This window comes from Trichechus manatus, unplaced genomic scaffold (genome assembly GCF_000243295.1).
Source record: "Trichechus manatus latirostris isolate Lorelei unplaced genomic scaffold, TriManLat1.0 scaffold00002, whole genome shotgun sequence".
NCBI lineage: Eukaryota > Metazoa > Chordata > Mammalia > Sirenia > Trichechidae > Trichechus > Trichechus manatus.
In genome coordinates, this window is record NW_004443938.1 from 16,569,275 (window position 1) to 16,586,303 (window position 17,029).

The 17,029-nt window shown below is 38.4% G+C and overlaps 1 protein-coding gene across 1 annotated transcript in view; it reads right to left on the reverse strand.

Moving 5' to 3' along the window:
• Positions 1-15,313, reverse strand: part of SCAF8 (SR-related CTD associated factor 8) — a 102,543-nt gene extending 87,230 nt beyond the window's left edge. Inside the window, 3 exon segments of the mRNA XM_023728887.1 lie at positions 8,967-9,020; positions 9,022-9,030; positions 15,049-15,313. Of these exon segments, the coding sequence (XP_023584655.1) occupies positions 8,967-9,020; positions 9,022-9,030; positions 15,049-15,078 (93 nt within the window). The 5' untranslated portion in view covers positions 15,079-15,313.
• Positions 15,314-17,029: the final 1,716 nt, after the last annotated feature.

Below are 17,029 nucleotides of genomic sequence, written 5' to 3' on the forward strand. Positions count from 1 at the left end.
ACTCAAAAAATCCATAATGAGAAAATAACAATGAGCTGAGACACAGGAATACACATTTGTTCTAACTGTGCCACCATGCACCTCTACTAAGCTGATTCTGATTAGGTTTCATCATCTTTGAGTCTTAAGTCCTCATCTGTAATATAAGTCTATTGAATAATATGCTATCACAAGTCTTTCAGGTCTAAAATTTGTAATTTTGGGAAATCAAGTTTAAACATGGAAGTAAACAAGGAACCCCATTATAAATTAATAAACTTAGTTATGCCTCTAGTAACAAACGCTTAACATGATTTTAATGGTCTTTAGCTACCTTTTCCTAAAATCAAAGAAAACAGAAATGATGCTCAATGGAAGAAAACTATAAAAATAAATAAACACATATACACACAAACATAAAAGTAATTTCTATAGTTTCAACTTTCCCTAACAAGCCACCTTCCTTTAACTTCAATTCTTTCTCATGTCTTGTAAACACCAGAACAAAAAGATATGAATTTTACTTCCTCTTAATTTTAGAAGTACTAGTAACTGAGAAACAGCCAAAATGAGAAGAAAATAATGCATTTATAAAGCTTCTTCATAACAAATCCGTACGAACAGTATTACCTGGTGTTTTTCAAATAAATGAGTTCTGTTTCTAATGATATAGTCCTTAGATTCACAATTCTATGTTCACAATGAATTGGTTATTATACACAAGCTATGGGAAGGAACTATGTGGCTAAGAAATTAAATAAATTGCTGTATGATATGAGTAAGCTTAATGTTAAAAAATTCTCATAAAATGTTAAATGGATAGTTGTTATAGTTTCACAAGATGATGAACATAATTAATGTCGCTGTACATGTAAAAACAAAACAGAAAATGTTTTCTTTTATATGTGTATATACATATACCACACAAACTTACTAAGCGAAATTCAAATACTTAATTTCATTCACAAATCATTCAATTTACTACTTAAGTTTTTAATCGTATACGAGAACATCTAGGTGTATAAGGAGAATTTAAAACCAAGCATACTTCATGCAGAGTTGCTTTGAAATGTCCTTATACTCACAAATACAATATCATAGAAGACAAAGCTTGATGGGGGGGTGGGAACAGGAATATAAAAGATTCTGCAAAATTTTGCTCTAAGCCTGCTTCTCTTCTTTCTCTGTATCATCTCCCTATAACTGTACCAGTACCACTTGCCATTGAGTTGATTCTCACTCAAGGCAACGTCATGTGTGTCGGGGTAGAAGTGTGCTCCACAGGGTTTTCAATGGCTGATTTCTCAGTAGATTGCCAGGCCTTTCTTCTGAGGCACATCAGACTTGAACCTCCAATCTATTGGTTAGCAGCCAAGAGTGTTAACAATTTGCATCACTCAGGAACTTCTAGACAATTGTAACCACTCCTAAATCCTCATTTCTTGCCTAGTCTCTCCACGTTCCTGACTCATATATCCAGCTGGATATCTCTACCCTCATATTCCATAAAATATTCAAATAAAAATAACTGACATTCAAGATGTACAAAACTACTGCATTAAACAGAACAGTAGCAGTAATAGTGTTGGGTCACTGAACTACAAGGGATTCTGATTCTCCTTCCATAGTGAGGATGTTATTTTAGGTGGAAAAAATTATTCCCTCACCCAATCCAACCCCTAAAATTACATTTCTTCTCATGCTTCTTGCTCCCTCTGATTTGCCCATCTTGGTGACTGGCACTATACCATTACCCACCTAGTCACTTAAGCCAAAACCCTAGCACCACCTTCTTCCTCTTATCCCGCCCCCTATTATTATAAATCTGCTCTTGTATTCATCTCTTCCTCTTCGCTCCATTATGATTACTCTAATTGAACCCCTTGTCTTCTCCATACTACTTTAACCTTCCTTCCCCTAATCTCTGCCCTCCATTTTGTCCTGCCCTGCCCCAGAAAGATGCTAATCATCTTCCCCCAAAGCACATATTTCAAACTTGGGCTTTTATTTAAAACCCTTCAGAATCTCCATTTCCTTTTGATTAAACATGAGAGCCAGTGCATGTTATACAAAGATCCTTCATCAGAAGACCCTTGCCTAATTTGCCAATCACTCCTCCCAACCCCAACCACTACCCAAAGTTGCTATTGCCCTGAAAATGCTCCTCACCCTGTGCACACAATGTATCCTCCTCTCATCTGGTCTACCTCACAGTGTACACAGTATAGTGTACAAACTGTATACATCAACACTCTTTGTATCATAATACTCATCACATTACCTTTTAAGTGTTTATGGTAATCCATTCCCACCCCCTCTTCCCATTAGCATATAAGCTCTCTGAAGTGTTGACATGTTGTGGGGTTGTTCAACAATGTCATAAAACAATATGTGCACTGTTTAATGAAAAACTAGTTTGTTCCGCAAACTTTCATCTAAAATACAGTTTATATATATATATATATATACATGCACATATATATAAATATATATATAAGCTGAGAAAAGAGATGTAGATATCTAATTAAGGTTGCTACTCTCCACAGAATATAACATCTAATAAATGGCAAATAAGCATAAATAACAAAGCTCAAACAACTAATTATGTTCTGCATTCTTTCCAACTACTAGGTGCTATTACTACATTAAAACCTTCATGGGCTATAATCATATTCTAACAATTTTAAAATAGCATGGTAATTAAAACAATGGAAAAACTGACAATTTTGAAGGATTAGCAAAATAAAGGGGAGTACTCAGGATTACTTAGAATCATTAATTGCTATAGCTTAATAGGGAAATGAATCAAAATACTGTTGAGAAATTTTGTACAAGGAATGATATTGCAGCCTCCAGCCAACTCCTTTAGAATATCCCTACCATTCAACTAAGCTGGTCACACTCCCTTTTGTAATAGTCCCCAAAGCAGAAATAGCCCTAAAAGAGAAGTTCTGAGTTATCTTTTGGAATGGGAACTTGATTTTGGAAAATTCTGCTCATTAAGAGGAATCGCTATAAAAATAAAAACGATTTTTGTGTTAAGAAAAAAACCAAAGTTGTTAATAATCCTTACAAAACCGGTTACTGATTTATCAAACACAAATAGAAAAACTACTGAAGACAGAAGTCATTTACGCAACAGCCACCTATCACAGTAAAACTCATTTTGACTACTGTTATTCAAAGGTGTTGATATGAAGCTCAGGACAAGATGGATAACTTGCAAATTAATAGTTCTTGGGCTTTTAATTGGACCCTGGTGGCACAGTCCTTAAGTGCTCAGCTGCTAACGGAAAGGTTGACAGTTTGAATCCACCAGCCGCTCCACGGGAGAAAGATGTGGCAGTCTGCTTCCATAAAGATTATAGCCTTGGAAGCCCCATGGGGCAGTTCTACTCTGTCCCACAGGGTTGCTATAAGTTGGAATAGACTCAGTGGCAATGGTTGGGGGTTTTATTAACTAAATGAATATTAGCATTATCAGGAGACTTTCTCACACTTCAAGAAAACCACTTAAGCAACTACTTTTGTAGTGTTACTCAACTTTAAACTTAGAAAAGACCATCTCACTCTCTTATTCATTAAAGCCTTAAAAAAAGGTCAACCAAATTATTAACTTTAGTAATATTTTTTAAAAGATTCTCTAATACATATGTACCTATCACTACATTAAGACTTGGTTCTTTGTCCTAATTAGCAAGGTTTTATTTTACAGTCTTCATTTAGTGAGTTAGTGTAGTTACACATCGGTGTTTTAATCCAGAACTGAAAACATGACTGCAGATGATTTTCAAATAAAAATAACCACGTCACAAAAAAAAGGAGAGATGGGAAGAAATGAGCCATAAAAACTTGGTCTCTTTCAATGCATTTTTTAAATCATGTTTTCCAGCAAGGATGCGCTCTCTGCAATTAATATGAGAACAGCTTTTACTAGATAAGCTGTCACTATATCAGAAAAAACAAGAAATATGCAACCAGAATACACCCACACACAAAACTGAATGTAAATTCATGAAAGTAGAGATTTTTTTGCGGGTGGGGGTGGGAGAGAGGTCTGTTTAGTCCACTGCTGACTTTCTAGAGCCTAGAACAATATCTGTACAAGGTAGGGACTCAAAAGTTTTTGAGTAAGTATTTTTCACTAGGAAGCATTTCAGGTTGTTTTATGTTTTCTTTTTGTTTTTTGATGTTAAAACAAGCTTTATAATGTCTCTATATAGTATATTTTTCTGCTCAATTATGATTTACAAGTAGAACGCTTCTATTCAGATTATCAGGTTTCCAAGTTCGCAGCAACCATCAGCAAACTATGGCCCATGACCTGTCTTTACTAGATCCTCAAGCTAAGGATTTTTTTATATTTTAAAAGACAAAGAATAATATGTGAAAGACAGCTTAAATGGTCTACTAAGCCAAAAATATTTACTGTTGGGCCATCTACAGCAAAAGTTTGAGGATCCCTGCTCTAGAGTCCACTTACAAGAGAAAGTTAGTTCCCTGAATACATACTTTCTCTCCCCTATGAACTGAACCTGTGCTATTTACTAGAAATAGATCTTTCACCTTAAGCCTTTCTCCACATCTATGCCTCTGAATTTTGGAATGTTATTTGAAATGAAAAATATAAGTGTATTTTTTTAAATCAGAGCATAAGTGTAATGTTATGATGCCGAAGCTAAGTAAAGAAGGATTACAGCTAATATACCCTTTAGTGTTTACATACTAAAAACAATAAAACAAAGCCAAACAAGGATGGGGGCGTACCCAAAATGTAATATGAACAGAAAAAAATGAATCCAAATTTTATTTCCAATAAATAGCATAACCACATCGTTGCTGTGGTGTACCACCGAATCAATTCTGACTCACAGCAACCCTACAGGACAGAGTAGAACTGTCCCATAGGGTTTTCTAAGCTATATTCTCTATGGGAGCAGATCACCAGGTCTTTTCTCCCGCGGAGCCAGTTCAAACCACCGACCTTTTGGTTAGCAGCCAAATGCTTAACGACTGCACCACCAGGGCGGCTTATAACCATATTAAAGAGGAGAAAAACTAACCAAAGGGGGGAAAAAAACTAACCAAGTAATGTTTGAACATAGTATTTTATTATATACTCAGACTAAACAAAAAGTTAACTAAAACCAAATACTAACCTCTAGTGAATACGTTTGCTTTTCACAAATATGGTTTAGCAATTCTGAAACTACTTACTGTGTATTTTAGGATTGAACAAATAAGAAATATATTGTTGATAAAAGAAGCCAACTTTCTTGCTGTCAGAGAAAGGAATTACAGATTTGGAAAAGGGGGATGGCTAAATGACCCTACAGTGTTGGACTGAAATTGGAGCTGTCACAATTGAGCTCATGGCTTTTTAGGTAGGTAGACATACATACATGCATGATCACACATACATATATTTTCTAGCTTTATCTGTTGATGGCTTAGAAGCAATGATACTCCAAGTAGCAAGAATCACAACTAGCATCCACACGCTGGTTTCTAAATACCAATGTCCACTAAAATAAAGTAGTCCTCCTTGGACAAATGGCTGATTCAGGGCTAGGAAGGGAATACCTTACTATGCCAAAAAGTAAGGGACACTCAAAATAGGATGGACACATATCACAAGGACATAGAAGCCAGGCTGAGACAATCTCAGCATCAAAATAACTCAATGAATAAAAAAGAATCCATATATATGTATATACATACATATACACACACACATATACATAACACATATGAAAAAGGAAAGTTTTTTCTTAAGGCAGAATGCCAACTATTAAAAATGACAGAATTAGAAAACCATCATTTGGCAACCATCATAGTACTGATTCAGGCAAAAACATCAACGGATGCTAAAACAAGTGAGTAAGTAAAAGTTTGATGAGTAACAAGATATTTACATAGTTTCAAAACATGTCCCCAAAAGATACCTGTTAATTACAAAGGGAAAAACAGTAACTTTACAGTGGAGAAACCCTGCAGATAAAACGGTTAATAAAAGTTAATATCTTCATTAATGGGATAAACGGACATCAAGTGCATCCCTTCTGGAATATTCCTGTCAAAAATGCATAACCTAAACCTAACCATGAAGGAAAAGCGGACACGCCTATAATGAGAGAATTCAAAAAACAACTGGCTTGTTATCATCAAACATCCTTGAAGGTCATGAAAGACAAGGAAGGACTAACAAATTGTTATAGATTAAACGAGACTAAACAGACAAGTTTCCAAATACAAAGCGTGACACAGAATTTACTCTTTCTATAAAGGACATTACTGGTATGATGGGTGAAATTTGAATTAGGTATGTAGATAACAGTATTATATCAACGTTAATTTCCTGATTTTGATAACTGTACTATAAATGTGCAAGAAAATATCCTTGTTTTTAGAAAATACACAATTTATTAGGGGTAACAGATACTGTGATTACAACTTACCCTCAAAAAGTTTGTGTGTATGCATGTGTATGTGGACAGAGAAAAAAAAGCAAATGTAGTTATGAGGTTGTAGTATCCAGATGAAGTGTACACAAGAATTCTGTTATCTTTCATAACTTTAATGTAAATCTGAAGTTGTAAAACTAAAAAGTTGAAAAGAGTTAAAAAAAAAAAATCAATCCAGGCATTATGACAGTAAAAAGGAATAATGAAAAATTGAGTGATGGTTTTCCTTTACACAGAAGGATAATAAAACATCTGTACCAGGGATTAAGAGACCTGGGTCCTTCTAGTCCCTCTCTGCTAGAATACTTAAAAAGCTGCACTTCCTTGGAAAAATCACAACCGTTGGCCTCAGTGCCCTCATTTGTAAAATGGGGATAGCATCTATCCTATCCACTGAAACATTATGATAGTCGAGGAAAAAAGAGGCAGAGTATTCAACACTGTTATAAAGTGGCTCACTTTTAACAGATGTTTGGTAAATAAAATTGCTTCAAAATACATAAACCAGTCATTTTTTCATCATAACAAGCAGCTGTCATAGAAACCAGAGGAGACATCTGATATACTGGATATTTCAGTTTGTGAAAATTTTAACTTATTCAACAGTTCAGCTGAAGGGCAAAATGATTTCTTTACTCCACAGGATTTTATCCATATGCTTCAAATATTTCAATAAATTCAAACACCTATGTCTTTTTTTTTTAACCATAAAACTGTACGGCATCAAAAACATTACTATATTAAAAAAAACCATTAACTAGTACTTGGTCAACCGCTGAGAAATTATGACCCAGTATTACTGTATGGAGTTACTTTACATCATGATTTCCCAAGTTCTACCCACTAAAGTATATGAAACTGTTTCATCCTTCATGCCAAAGCTACTCAAATGAGCCATAAGTTCAGAAAATAAGTGTTTAAAAGAAAGAGATAACCAACTTTTTCATGTACTTAAATCAAGGAAATGTTTGTTTTAAAAACAAAGGTACTAATTTTGAATTACATATGAATCTTCCAAAATCATAAAGCTTTCATCACCTCTTAACAAGTCTTTTATCATTTGCATGTACAGCCTAATTAAATCTCATTAACTAAAGAAAACTTTCTTAAAACTGTGTTTTATAATATTGTTATGATTTCAAACATCAAATAGATTTTTTTAATATGTGACAGACAACTTGGTACAATATAAAATTTAATGTAGCTAGTCTTATTTTCCCACTGTTGGAAAAATACAATCATATTCTTGTTTAAGTCTACCTGCTCAGTCTCTATTTTGAGTAACAGATGAGCAATCTGGACTCTGAGGCAAAATGCTCAGAACTGACCAGGTAGGGCTGAGCCTGTAAAGAAGTGGTGCAATGAACCCCAGTCCCTGCGAAGCAGTGATCCAGGGTCAGGTATGCTAGCCTAGCCTTGCTAGCTCTGTGGCAAGTTTATTACACACAAAACTGATGAGGCAAAAGAAAAAGGATCACAAGAACATAAGCTCCAACTGGATATGATCTTTGTTTTTCTTGTTTACCACTATATCCCAGCAGATAGAAAAATGCTTGGTGTATGATAAGCATTCATTAAGTACTGGTTAAAGGAACGAACAGATGAATGAAAAGAATAAAATCCTAGGCCTATCAAGTCAACCTATATAAATTCTATTAAGCTAGATAATCATTTTATAAATGAATTTGGCATACATTAACTTAATAGTCATAACTCCGTCTTTAAAGAACATGAAAAAATCTATTCTCATTTTGATTAAATGTGGTAATGTCCAAGTCCTTAAGATATTTTCTGACCCAGACTAGGTACAGTAATACATTTACATACTCTTCTCTAAGTTTAAAATATGGTTGTATCAGAAACTCTTACATAAGACAGAATTAGAAAGACAAAAAATACATAAAACCAAAATCAGAAAGAGCAAATAAGTTGAGTTTACCATTAAACTTGAGATAGAATTTATCCAGATATGAAATTACAGGCCACAGAAATATTGTTCATCAGCAATTAGTTTTCATAACTAACAGTACCTCTACCACAATCTGCTCCTTTATAATTAGAAAATCAACAATTTGATTTAGTCTTTTGTTTCTCCATTCCTATACAACATTTGTCAATACTTTGTCATCTTATAGTTTGAAGACCTTCCGCAAAACATAGAATGTATTTTATTTCCAACCATCAAATTAAGACGTTTGCATTAACTCATATTAAATAGGTAGTTATATTTCTTTGATAAAAAATACAATTATATAGAGCAGAATGCAAGTAAATATAACAAGAGTAGATACATGGTTTATCATTACTTTAGTGCGATAATTTTTCTTTTCACTTAACCTATTTTTTGTGAAGAAATTCAACGTATTCCCTACATGTTCTCTTTAAGATTACTAACATATTCCAAGCAACAAACTCTATTTTGCTTCCGGCATACTGTACATATAATCAATGCATCATTTCTCTACCAATTTTAACCTAAAATTTTCCAAATGGCCTGCCTTATGTGGGTTATAATCATCTTACTATGCTTCTTGTGTCCATGCTGCTGGAAAAGCAGTCTGTACAAGCAGGAGTAGAAGGCACAATCCTGAGAGAAAGGAGCAGAGAAAGATGTTGAGAAAACAAAACCAGATAAAAAGAGTTCACTTAAGAGTTCAGGAGCTCAGCCTGTGTTCAAGGTCATGGTTGATTACATTCTCTCATACCATTAGAAATTAGCAGTTGTCCAGTAACAGCAAAACTGGCCCTAGAAAAAGATATTTTCCAAATTGCATGTACAAACAGTTTTAACATTAGTAACTCTAAGCCAACTATGTTGTTGTGTGCCACTGAGTCGATTCCGACTCACGGAGACCCTACACAAGACAGAGTAGAACTGCCCCACAGGGTTTCCTAGGCTGTCATCTTTACAGGAGCAGACTGCCAGGTTGTTTCTCCCAAGGAGCCCCTGGAGGGTTGGAATTGCCGACCTTTCGGTTAGCAGCCCAGTGCTTTTCCATTGTGCCACTAAGGACAACTATACCCCTTCTAAAAAAAAGGAGCAACTGATCATAAAAAGTAACTATTTGGGAGACTAACGATAGATATAGAAGTCCTCCAAATATTAAATCAAAATTATCATCACAAATGCAATGCTGGTTTAGAATAAAACGATTGAACTATACCACACGGATTTCAATCTTGCCAAATTTTTTTTTTATATTTAATCTTGAATGATTAAGACTAAAACACTCTCAAATCTTGCAGGGTCTCAAAAATCATTACCATCAATCTCAGTTACCCTTGTATTCCAAATTTTGAAAATGTGGGTAAGAAAAAAAAAATCAAACCAACTTTTACCATATGTTAAGTTATAAACTGGAAAACAATAAAGCAAAAAAGAATTTGAAAATAGTAGAGAATTGTTAACTATACAACATAAAACTCAGACTATATTCAACCTCACTAGAACCTTCGATGGAATAACCTACTTGCTGCCTCCCACAGACTCAGAAGTAAAAATTAAAAACAGATCAGTTTTGATTAAAAACTTTCATTCTAATCTCCTGTATGCCTAAAGAGCCATAAAATGGCCTTCAAAATAACACCTACACATACTAAATCTTCTAAAATGTAACTTTATATTTAAAGTAGTCCAAGAATCTTCCAACTACCAGGGAACCAAAATATAATCCTGAATCGGTCATTAATTTTTACAGAGGACAAAAACCAAACGTACAGAAATGCTAACTACTTTGGCCAAGCTCATCCAGCTTCCTAGTATATCCATTCAACCACTCAAGAAGTCTTTATTTACCATATACTATGTGTTAAGGTGGAGTCCTGGTGGTGCAGAATCGACTCAACGGCAACGGGTTTGGTTTGGTTTTTATTTTTTGTTTTTTAATGTGTTAAGGTATTTTGCTATGTACCAAGGATATGAAGCAATGAAAATTAACTGCCACTGACCTCATGGAGCTTACAGGCTGGTGGGAAATACTAACTACTTAAAATTGCAGTAATCACTCAGAGGGACAATAAAGAGTGTTTTAAGATTATTTTAACAAAGGACCTCATCAGTGGTTCTCAACCAGGTTTGACTATGCCCCCCAGGAGACATCTGGCAACGTCTGGAGACATTTTTGGTTGTCACAATCGGGGAAGGTGCTACTAGCATCTAGTGGGTAGAGGCCAGCGATACTGCTAAACATTCTACAATGCACAGGACAGCCCCTTGCAGCAAATGATTACACAGCCCAAAATACTAAAAGTACCAAGGTTGAGAACCTCTAACTGAAACCATGGGGCTGGCAAACACTTTCTTCCCCTGTAACTCTAAATACACTGTATCTTTAAAGGATTTTCACAAGGTAGAAACAAAAAAGATTGCTCGTTTGATACAACTTAACCAGAACCTTCACTGGAGAATGAAGACAGGAAGAGAAAAAGACAGGCAGATTCCCCAGTAGATGAAAACGAAAGAAAAGTGATGTTTTAAAGCTGCTTTACATAATAAACTCCCTTTCCTGAACCACAGACACAGGGAAAACTAAAAGCAAGTTTCACATGACTTTATTACGCTCTCCACCTTTCCACTTTTCTCTTTGTTTACTACTAGATACTGCTTGGAAACTTATTATAAAAAGTCCTATAGTTAGACAAAATGCACACTCTGAACATAAAACTGGAAATGGAGGTGATGGGATTTCACTTGTGATAAGAAAGACAAGGAAAATATACTGGATATTAAACCAACTCTGGAAAGTTTGCATCCTAGAGCAGTTTAAAGAATAAGCTATCTGACTAACCAAAGGATTCTAAAGACAAAAAACACTGAGGATTTAGGTATCCTAAGGATAATTAAAGGTACTAACATCCTCTCAGGATTTATGTACCAAGGTAAATAAAAAATTAAATTGAAGGCATTTTTCTGACACATCTCATACCCATATAACTGGCCCTACATCTTCCCACTAGGCCTGTTCAAAACGACAAAAGAAATGATAATGATGGGAGTGGGAAGGCTTACAATAATGCAACTAGTTACACAAAGAACCTAAAAATTTTGATCACTGACTTATATTTGATAATGTTAAAGATTTGCTGTTAACTTTTTGAGGTATGGTAATAGTACTGCAGCTATGTTTTTTAAAAAGTCCTTAAAAATTAAAAGGATGAAGAATTTAATATACAAGTAAAGCTCACCTCCTGCAGTTACTCTGCAGTCTAAGCGTTAAGTAATGCATAACGGATTCTTCTATTTTTCATATAGAAGTTTAAGAGTTCCTGAATTACCAAGATGCCCTCTCTACAAATCTTAATTTTCTAAAGGGAAGGGTCATGATGCACTGTTATCCTTCTTCTCCTCTCTCTTATAGGGAAAAAAAAAAAAAAACTATCAGAACTCCCTCCACATAGTGGTCATTCTCAGGTACAGAATATAGAGATGCAGCTCACATAAACTGCTGCACTCCAGCACGACAATATTTATAAAGATAATTTTATTACAGTTTACTGCTCAGCTCAAGCAAACTCTTAGGGAGTCTTATATCCCAACCTGGACAAAACTTCTTTCATCATTTCAGGATTGAAGACAGTGGTCACGGGATTAACTCATCAGCGTGATGGTGCATAACTGGAAATTATAGTTTTCCCACAGAAGTAGCACAGTGGGCATTTAAATATCAGTTGAGCCTCAATCTCATTTAATCTATGATGATTAAGAGGAATTTACCACACAATTCCTGAACTACTAAAAGATCTTCTAACATAGTGATTTTTAAATTAGGGGTCAAAGGTCACAGAACCCCTTTGAGAAATTATAACTGGGGGAACAGGGATGACCTCTCACACATATCCTGAACAGGGTCAGGGATTTTCACAGACCAAGACTCATCCATAGTTTCCAGTTTAAGAACCCACACTCTTAACGGAAAAATCTCTGGCATGCTCCTATTTTCAAGTCAGTGTTCTCTATTAAATTTTTAAAAAATGGGAGTAGGGGATTAGTCTTTTTAAAAACCTAAGAATTAGCAAGCCACAAAAGCTAGACAATTTATACTTCAAACGTTTTAATGTGAAATATTAAAATACCTTGTTGACAAACATTATACAATGATTATGCTTAAAGCTAAACTTTTATGCCTTATAAATCAAATCAATGGAATTTCCTGACAATTCAATGCTTCAAAGATACCTTTAAATTTAGAACAAGGAGTTCTGATGGGCTCAGCTCAAGGCTAAATGGCTTTAAAAGTCACTCACTGTAAGTAAACATTCTAAAACATCATCTTCTCTTAAACTTGCAACTCAGATTCCTTTTTTATTTTTCACTTTGGAATACATGATTTAACATGAAAATATTCATACTGAACTATTTCCCACCATATGCTTACTTGCAACAAAATTTTTACTGTATCAACATTACAGAAATTCACAGAAACTATGTTCAAAAATCAAAAAAGCCTAATGAGATTATCTGTTCTGTGTTTAAACCAAAAAACAATTTATCTTCTTCTGAATATTCATCAAATGTAAATCCCTTCCTCAATTTTAACTGTGACTGTTACTGCTACTATTTTAAGCTAACTCCACTTTAAAACAGGGTGTAGTTAAAGCATATTAATAAACAAAAGAGTTAAAAGATTTTAAAGTTCTCTGAAATCCCTACGAACAAAGGAGAGAGACTTATATAGACTAAAACAGGGAATATTACCACAAATTTAAAGTTTCTGTGAAGATTAAATGAGAACAGTGGTGAAACACCTAGCTAGGCGTGTAAATGTTAGACCAGACCCTTATCTTTAATATCAATACGAAAATGAAAAACTGAGTGACATTCCTATATCACTATCCCCAGCGACCAACCAGAGTGTGCTAACCACCTGTTTACATCAAATGCCTGAGGGCTCCAGTCTGTAAACCTGCCCAAGGTGGGAAGGCAGAGGGAGCGAACACATAATTGGGAATCCCCTAGACAAAGAGACATACATTAATTTAAAAAGTCGGGGGGAAGGGTGGCTTAAATAAATGCGGTTGAAATCAGAGAAAGGATATTTTTAATAACTTAAAAAATCGCAGCAATAACTTTGTATTAGTGCTTGGTATACAGCAAATAAAAAGGCTACACAAAACTTTTTTCTTGCACAGTGGTGAAATTATTAACAGTTGGAAAATACAGTATCGTTAAATACATTTTTATCCCAGACTTTGAGCACTATAGTATTGTGTAGTGGAAAAAAATTTTATAAATGGAGATATCTGCCCGAAATTATCAGCTATAAATTCATTAGCAAAATGGAAAAAGACTCCCATGTCTATTGCTCTAATCATTTATCAAGACGTTGTAAAAATAAATAAACAATAATAAAACAGTGCTCAAAAAGAAAATCCTTTACAAAAACATGTTTTTACATATTGTGTCACAACTGCTGTATTATGGAGAGCCCAATTCACGTTATCTAACTTTCAGCCTCTTTGCTAAGCTTCCCAAATGCTAATTCTTTTTTAAAAAATTAGAAATAAGAAAACGCTTACACGGCTTTAAAAAATATCGCTCTATTACGATTATCACAGCAATCCGTCTGGTACATTCAGAGGTAAGTATTTACGATGCTATTTAACCACCGTACTACTGAATAAAGTATTAGCACGTCCATATCAAAAGTTTATGAAACTGTTGCTAATGCAGTTAACATCGCATTTAAGCAATTTTTTCCTAAGGCTTACAGGTAAGGGTAAATCATTTTGGCTGTGTAGATGTACTTACTACGTTTTAGTATTTGCATTAAGATCAATTTAAGTCGGAGTTTAAAAAGAAAACTAATAAAGAGTTTCTTGACACTCGTCTTCCTTCAGACTAGTAAATCCAATTAATGAAAACTGGGCATCTAATTCCCCCCCGCCAAACCTAGGGCTATATTTGATACGTGTATGAATGCGCCCGTGGAGATGATTCCCATCAGCATTGTCTTTCTCTAGAATTCTCAGATGCACACACCTCTTCCCACCATGCCTTTAGGTCTTGATGCATGAAACAAGGGGGGAGTAAGAACAGAAGAAATCTCAGCAGAAATAACCTTGCCTCCTTACCATCACTATCCTCTTAGCTAAAGTCCCTGGCTGGCAAGTCACCTGGCCAACAACGTCTCAATTATAAACACTGCGTGTAATGTGACCACAGATCGCCACCCCTGTAGGTCCTCTTCCTCCCCAGCCCCCAATACGTGCCCGCCTCATTCAAGACCCCGGAAGGTCGGGAGAGGGAGGCCGGCGTCCCCTTCAAATCAGGAAAACAGTGGGCGGGCCGGGCCTGGGCGAAGTGCCCAGGGAGACCTACGGGAGTCTCCGGGGGAGGACCAACAGGGCCTTCCCTCCACTCCCTCCGCCGCCGCCTCTCCATAGGGCGCTGGGCAGCCAGCACCTCCCTCCGCCGGCAGCCCTCCCCCACCCCTCCTCCTGCACTCGGGGGAGGGCCCCCGGGAGAGCAGCACCCCTCCCCCACGGCCGCCTAGGCCGCGGCGCACCCCACCCTCGAAAAGGCCCGCAGCCTGTGCCCACCCTCCTCGCGCTGGCCTGCTCCCAGTTGGGAGTGCGTGGGCAGTAGGGGGCCGCCTGCGATACCAACCTCGCTGTTGAAGGTTTTCACCGCCTCCATGTTGTTGGTGCGGAGGCCCCGTGCCCGGCGGCGGAAGAGGCGGCGGCCACTGCACTGGGTGGGGAGAGCGCGACGGGGGCGACGGCGTGGCCGCGGGAAGGGGCGCCGGCAGACAGGCGCAGCGACCCCGGGCAGGGGACGGAGTAAGGGACGGGTGGGGAAGGGCCCCCTCACGGGCAGCGAGGCGCCGGCATGGCCGCTGGGGCGGGTAGAGCTCCGGTCTGGGGACAGACGCTGCCGGGGCGGGCCGGCGACAGGCGGGCGGGGGAAGGGCTCGGCCGCGACTCCTCTTTTCTCCGCCCCCCCGGCTCGGGGTCGGTTCTCCACCCTCTAACCCCGGCCCCTACACTCTCCACCCCCTGCTTCCTCTTCCTCCGACAGGCTCCTGTTTCACCTCCCCGCCACTCGGGCCGCAGGAACCAGCAGCGCACGGCGAAGACACAGGAGGAAAAGCTGGCAGCAGCGGCTGCGGCATCCAATATGGCGGCCACGAGTCCGGCCGCGCAGCTCGGAGCTCGGCGGCGCCCGCCAGCGCGCCCCCTGGCGACCGGACCGCGCGGGCCCGGCGGCCGCGCGGAAACCATCGACGCGAACGCGAGCCAGAGCGTCGCGCCGGGACAACCCGCTCCCCGGGCCGCCCGCGCCGCGCGCCTTCCTGCTCCAGCGGACACGGAAGCGAGCCCGTGCGCGGCGCTGCGGGCCGACGAACTGCGGCCGCGCCGGAAACGGCTCCTCCGGTCTGAGGAGGCGACTCCGGAACGTCACTCTGAGGAAAAACTAAACGTTCCACAGCGTAGCAAGCTTAGGAAACGTTCAGATCCGGCTTTCCGTTGTTTCCGTGTGGATTGGCCCCTTCACACGAGCTTGGTTTCGGTGCTTTTCAGAACTTAATTGGCAAGTGGCCTAAAGCTTAGCCCACAGAAGTTTCTAGTCATTACTTATTTAGTATCAATGCTTCCAAGCGTTTTAATAGGCGGTGTGGGGAGGAAATGTTGGAACAACAGCGCGGGATCCAGTGAGGGCAGGGCCGAGGGCCGCGCGCCTGCAGCGGCTCGAGTGCAGGAAACGCTGCAAGTCGTCCCGGGAGACCACAGACAATGAGGGCAAGTGTCTGCAGGCGGGAAGGGTCCCCTGACGCCAGAGAGTTGTGTGAGTGAAAGGGACGCTTTGTTTTAGGGAAAATGATTTATTTCAAAGGAGTTCCAATTATATGGAGTAAGAGGGCAAGCAAATACAGTATTCTTAGATGCAGTAGGAGAGGCTACTAGGAAAATGCCGTCCCTCACTTCCTGTAATGCATACTAGCAATACCAATTTTAAGAGTCAACGTTTATTGAAATTAAAATTTAGGGGTAGATCGTTGAACCACAAACACTGCTGCCCTATTGCTGAAACTCATTTTCCAGCAATCACGCATCCTGAGTTCACCCAGGTGGAAGGGAGGAAAATGACGTCAGAATTTTACTCTAGGGGGATTGTTGGAGTCAGGGTACTTCCATAATAGCCAGGTCAGAACCATACTGTTATTAGTTGCCTTCAACCCCATGTGTGCAAGGTATAACTGCTCCATGGGGTTTTCAAGACTGACCTTTCAGAAACAGATCACCAATCCTGTCTTCCAAGGCACCTCTAGGTGGATTTGAACCACCAATAGTAGTCAAGCACTTAATTGTTGGTGCCACCGAGAGACTCCTATACGACAGTTTAGAGTCTGGGAATTTACTTCATTGACAGTTTTCAATGTGGGAGCTGGTGACTTAGAAGATAGAAGGGATAACTTTTTTCATTAGTAAGAGCTTACATTTCTACCTTCAAAGTCTGTGGAGTGCTATCGCAAAGTTTTCCATCTCCATTGCCACCCATCATTATGATGCCATTATGATCTCTTGCCAACACTATTGCAGGAGTAGCCTGTGCCATCGCTTGTCTTGCTACAGGTAGCCAGAGGGAT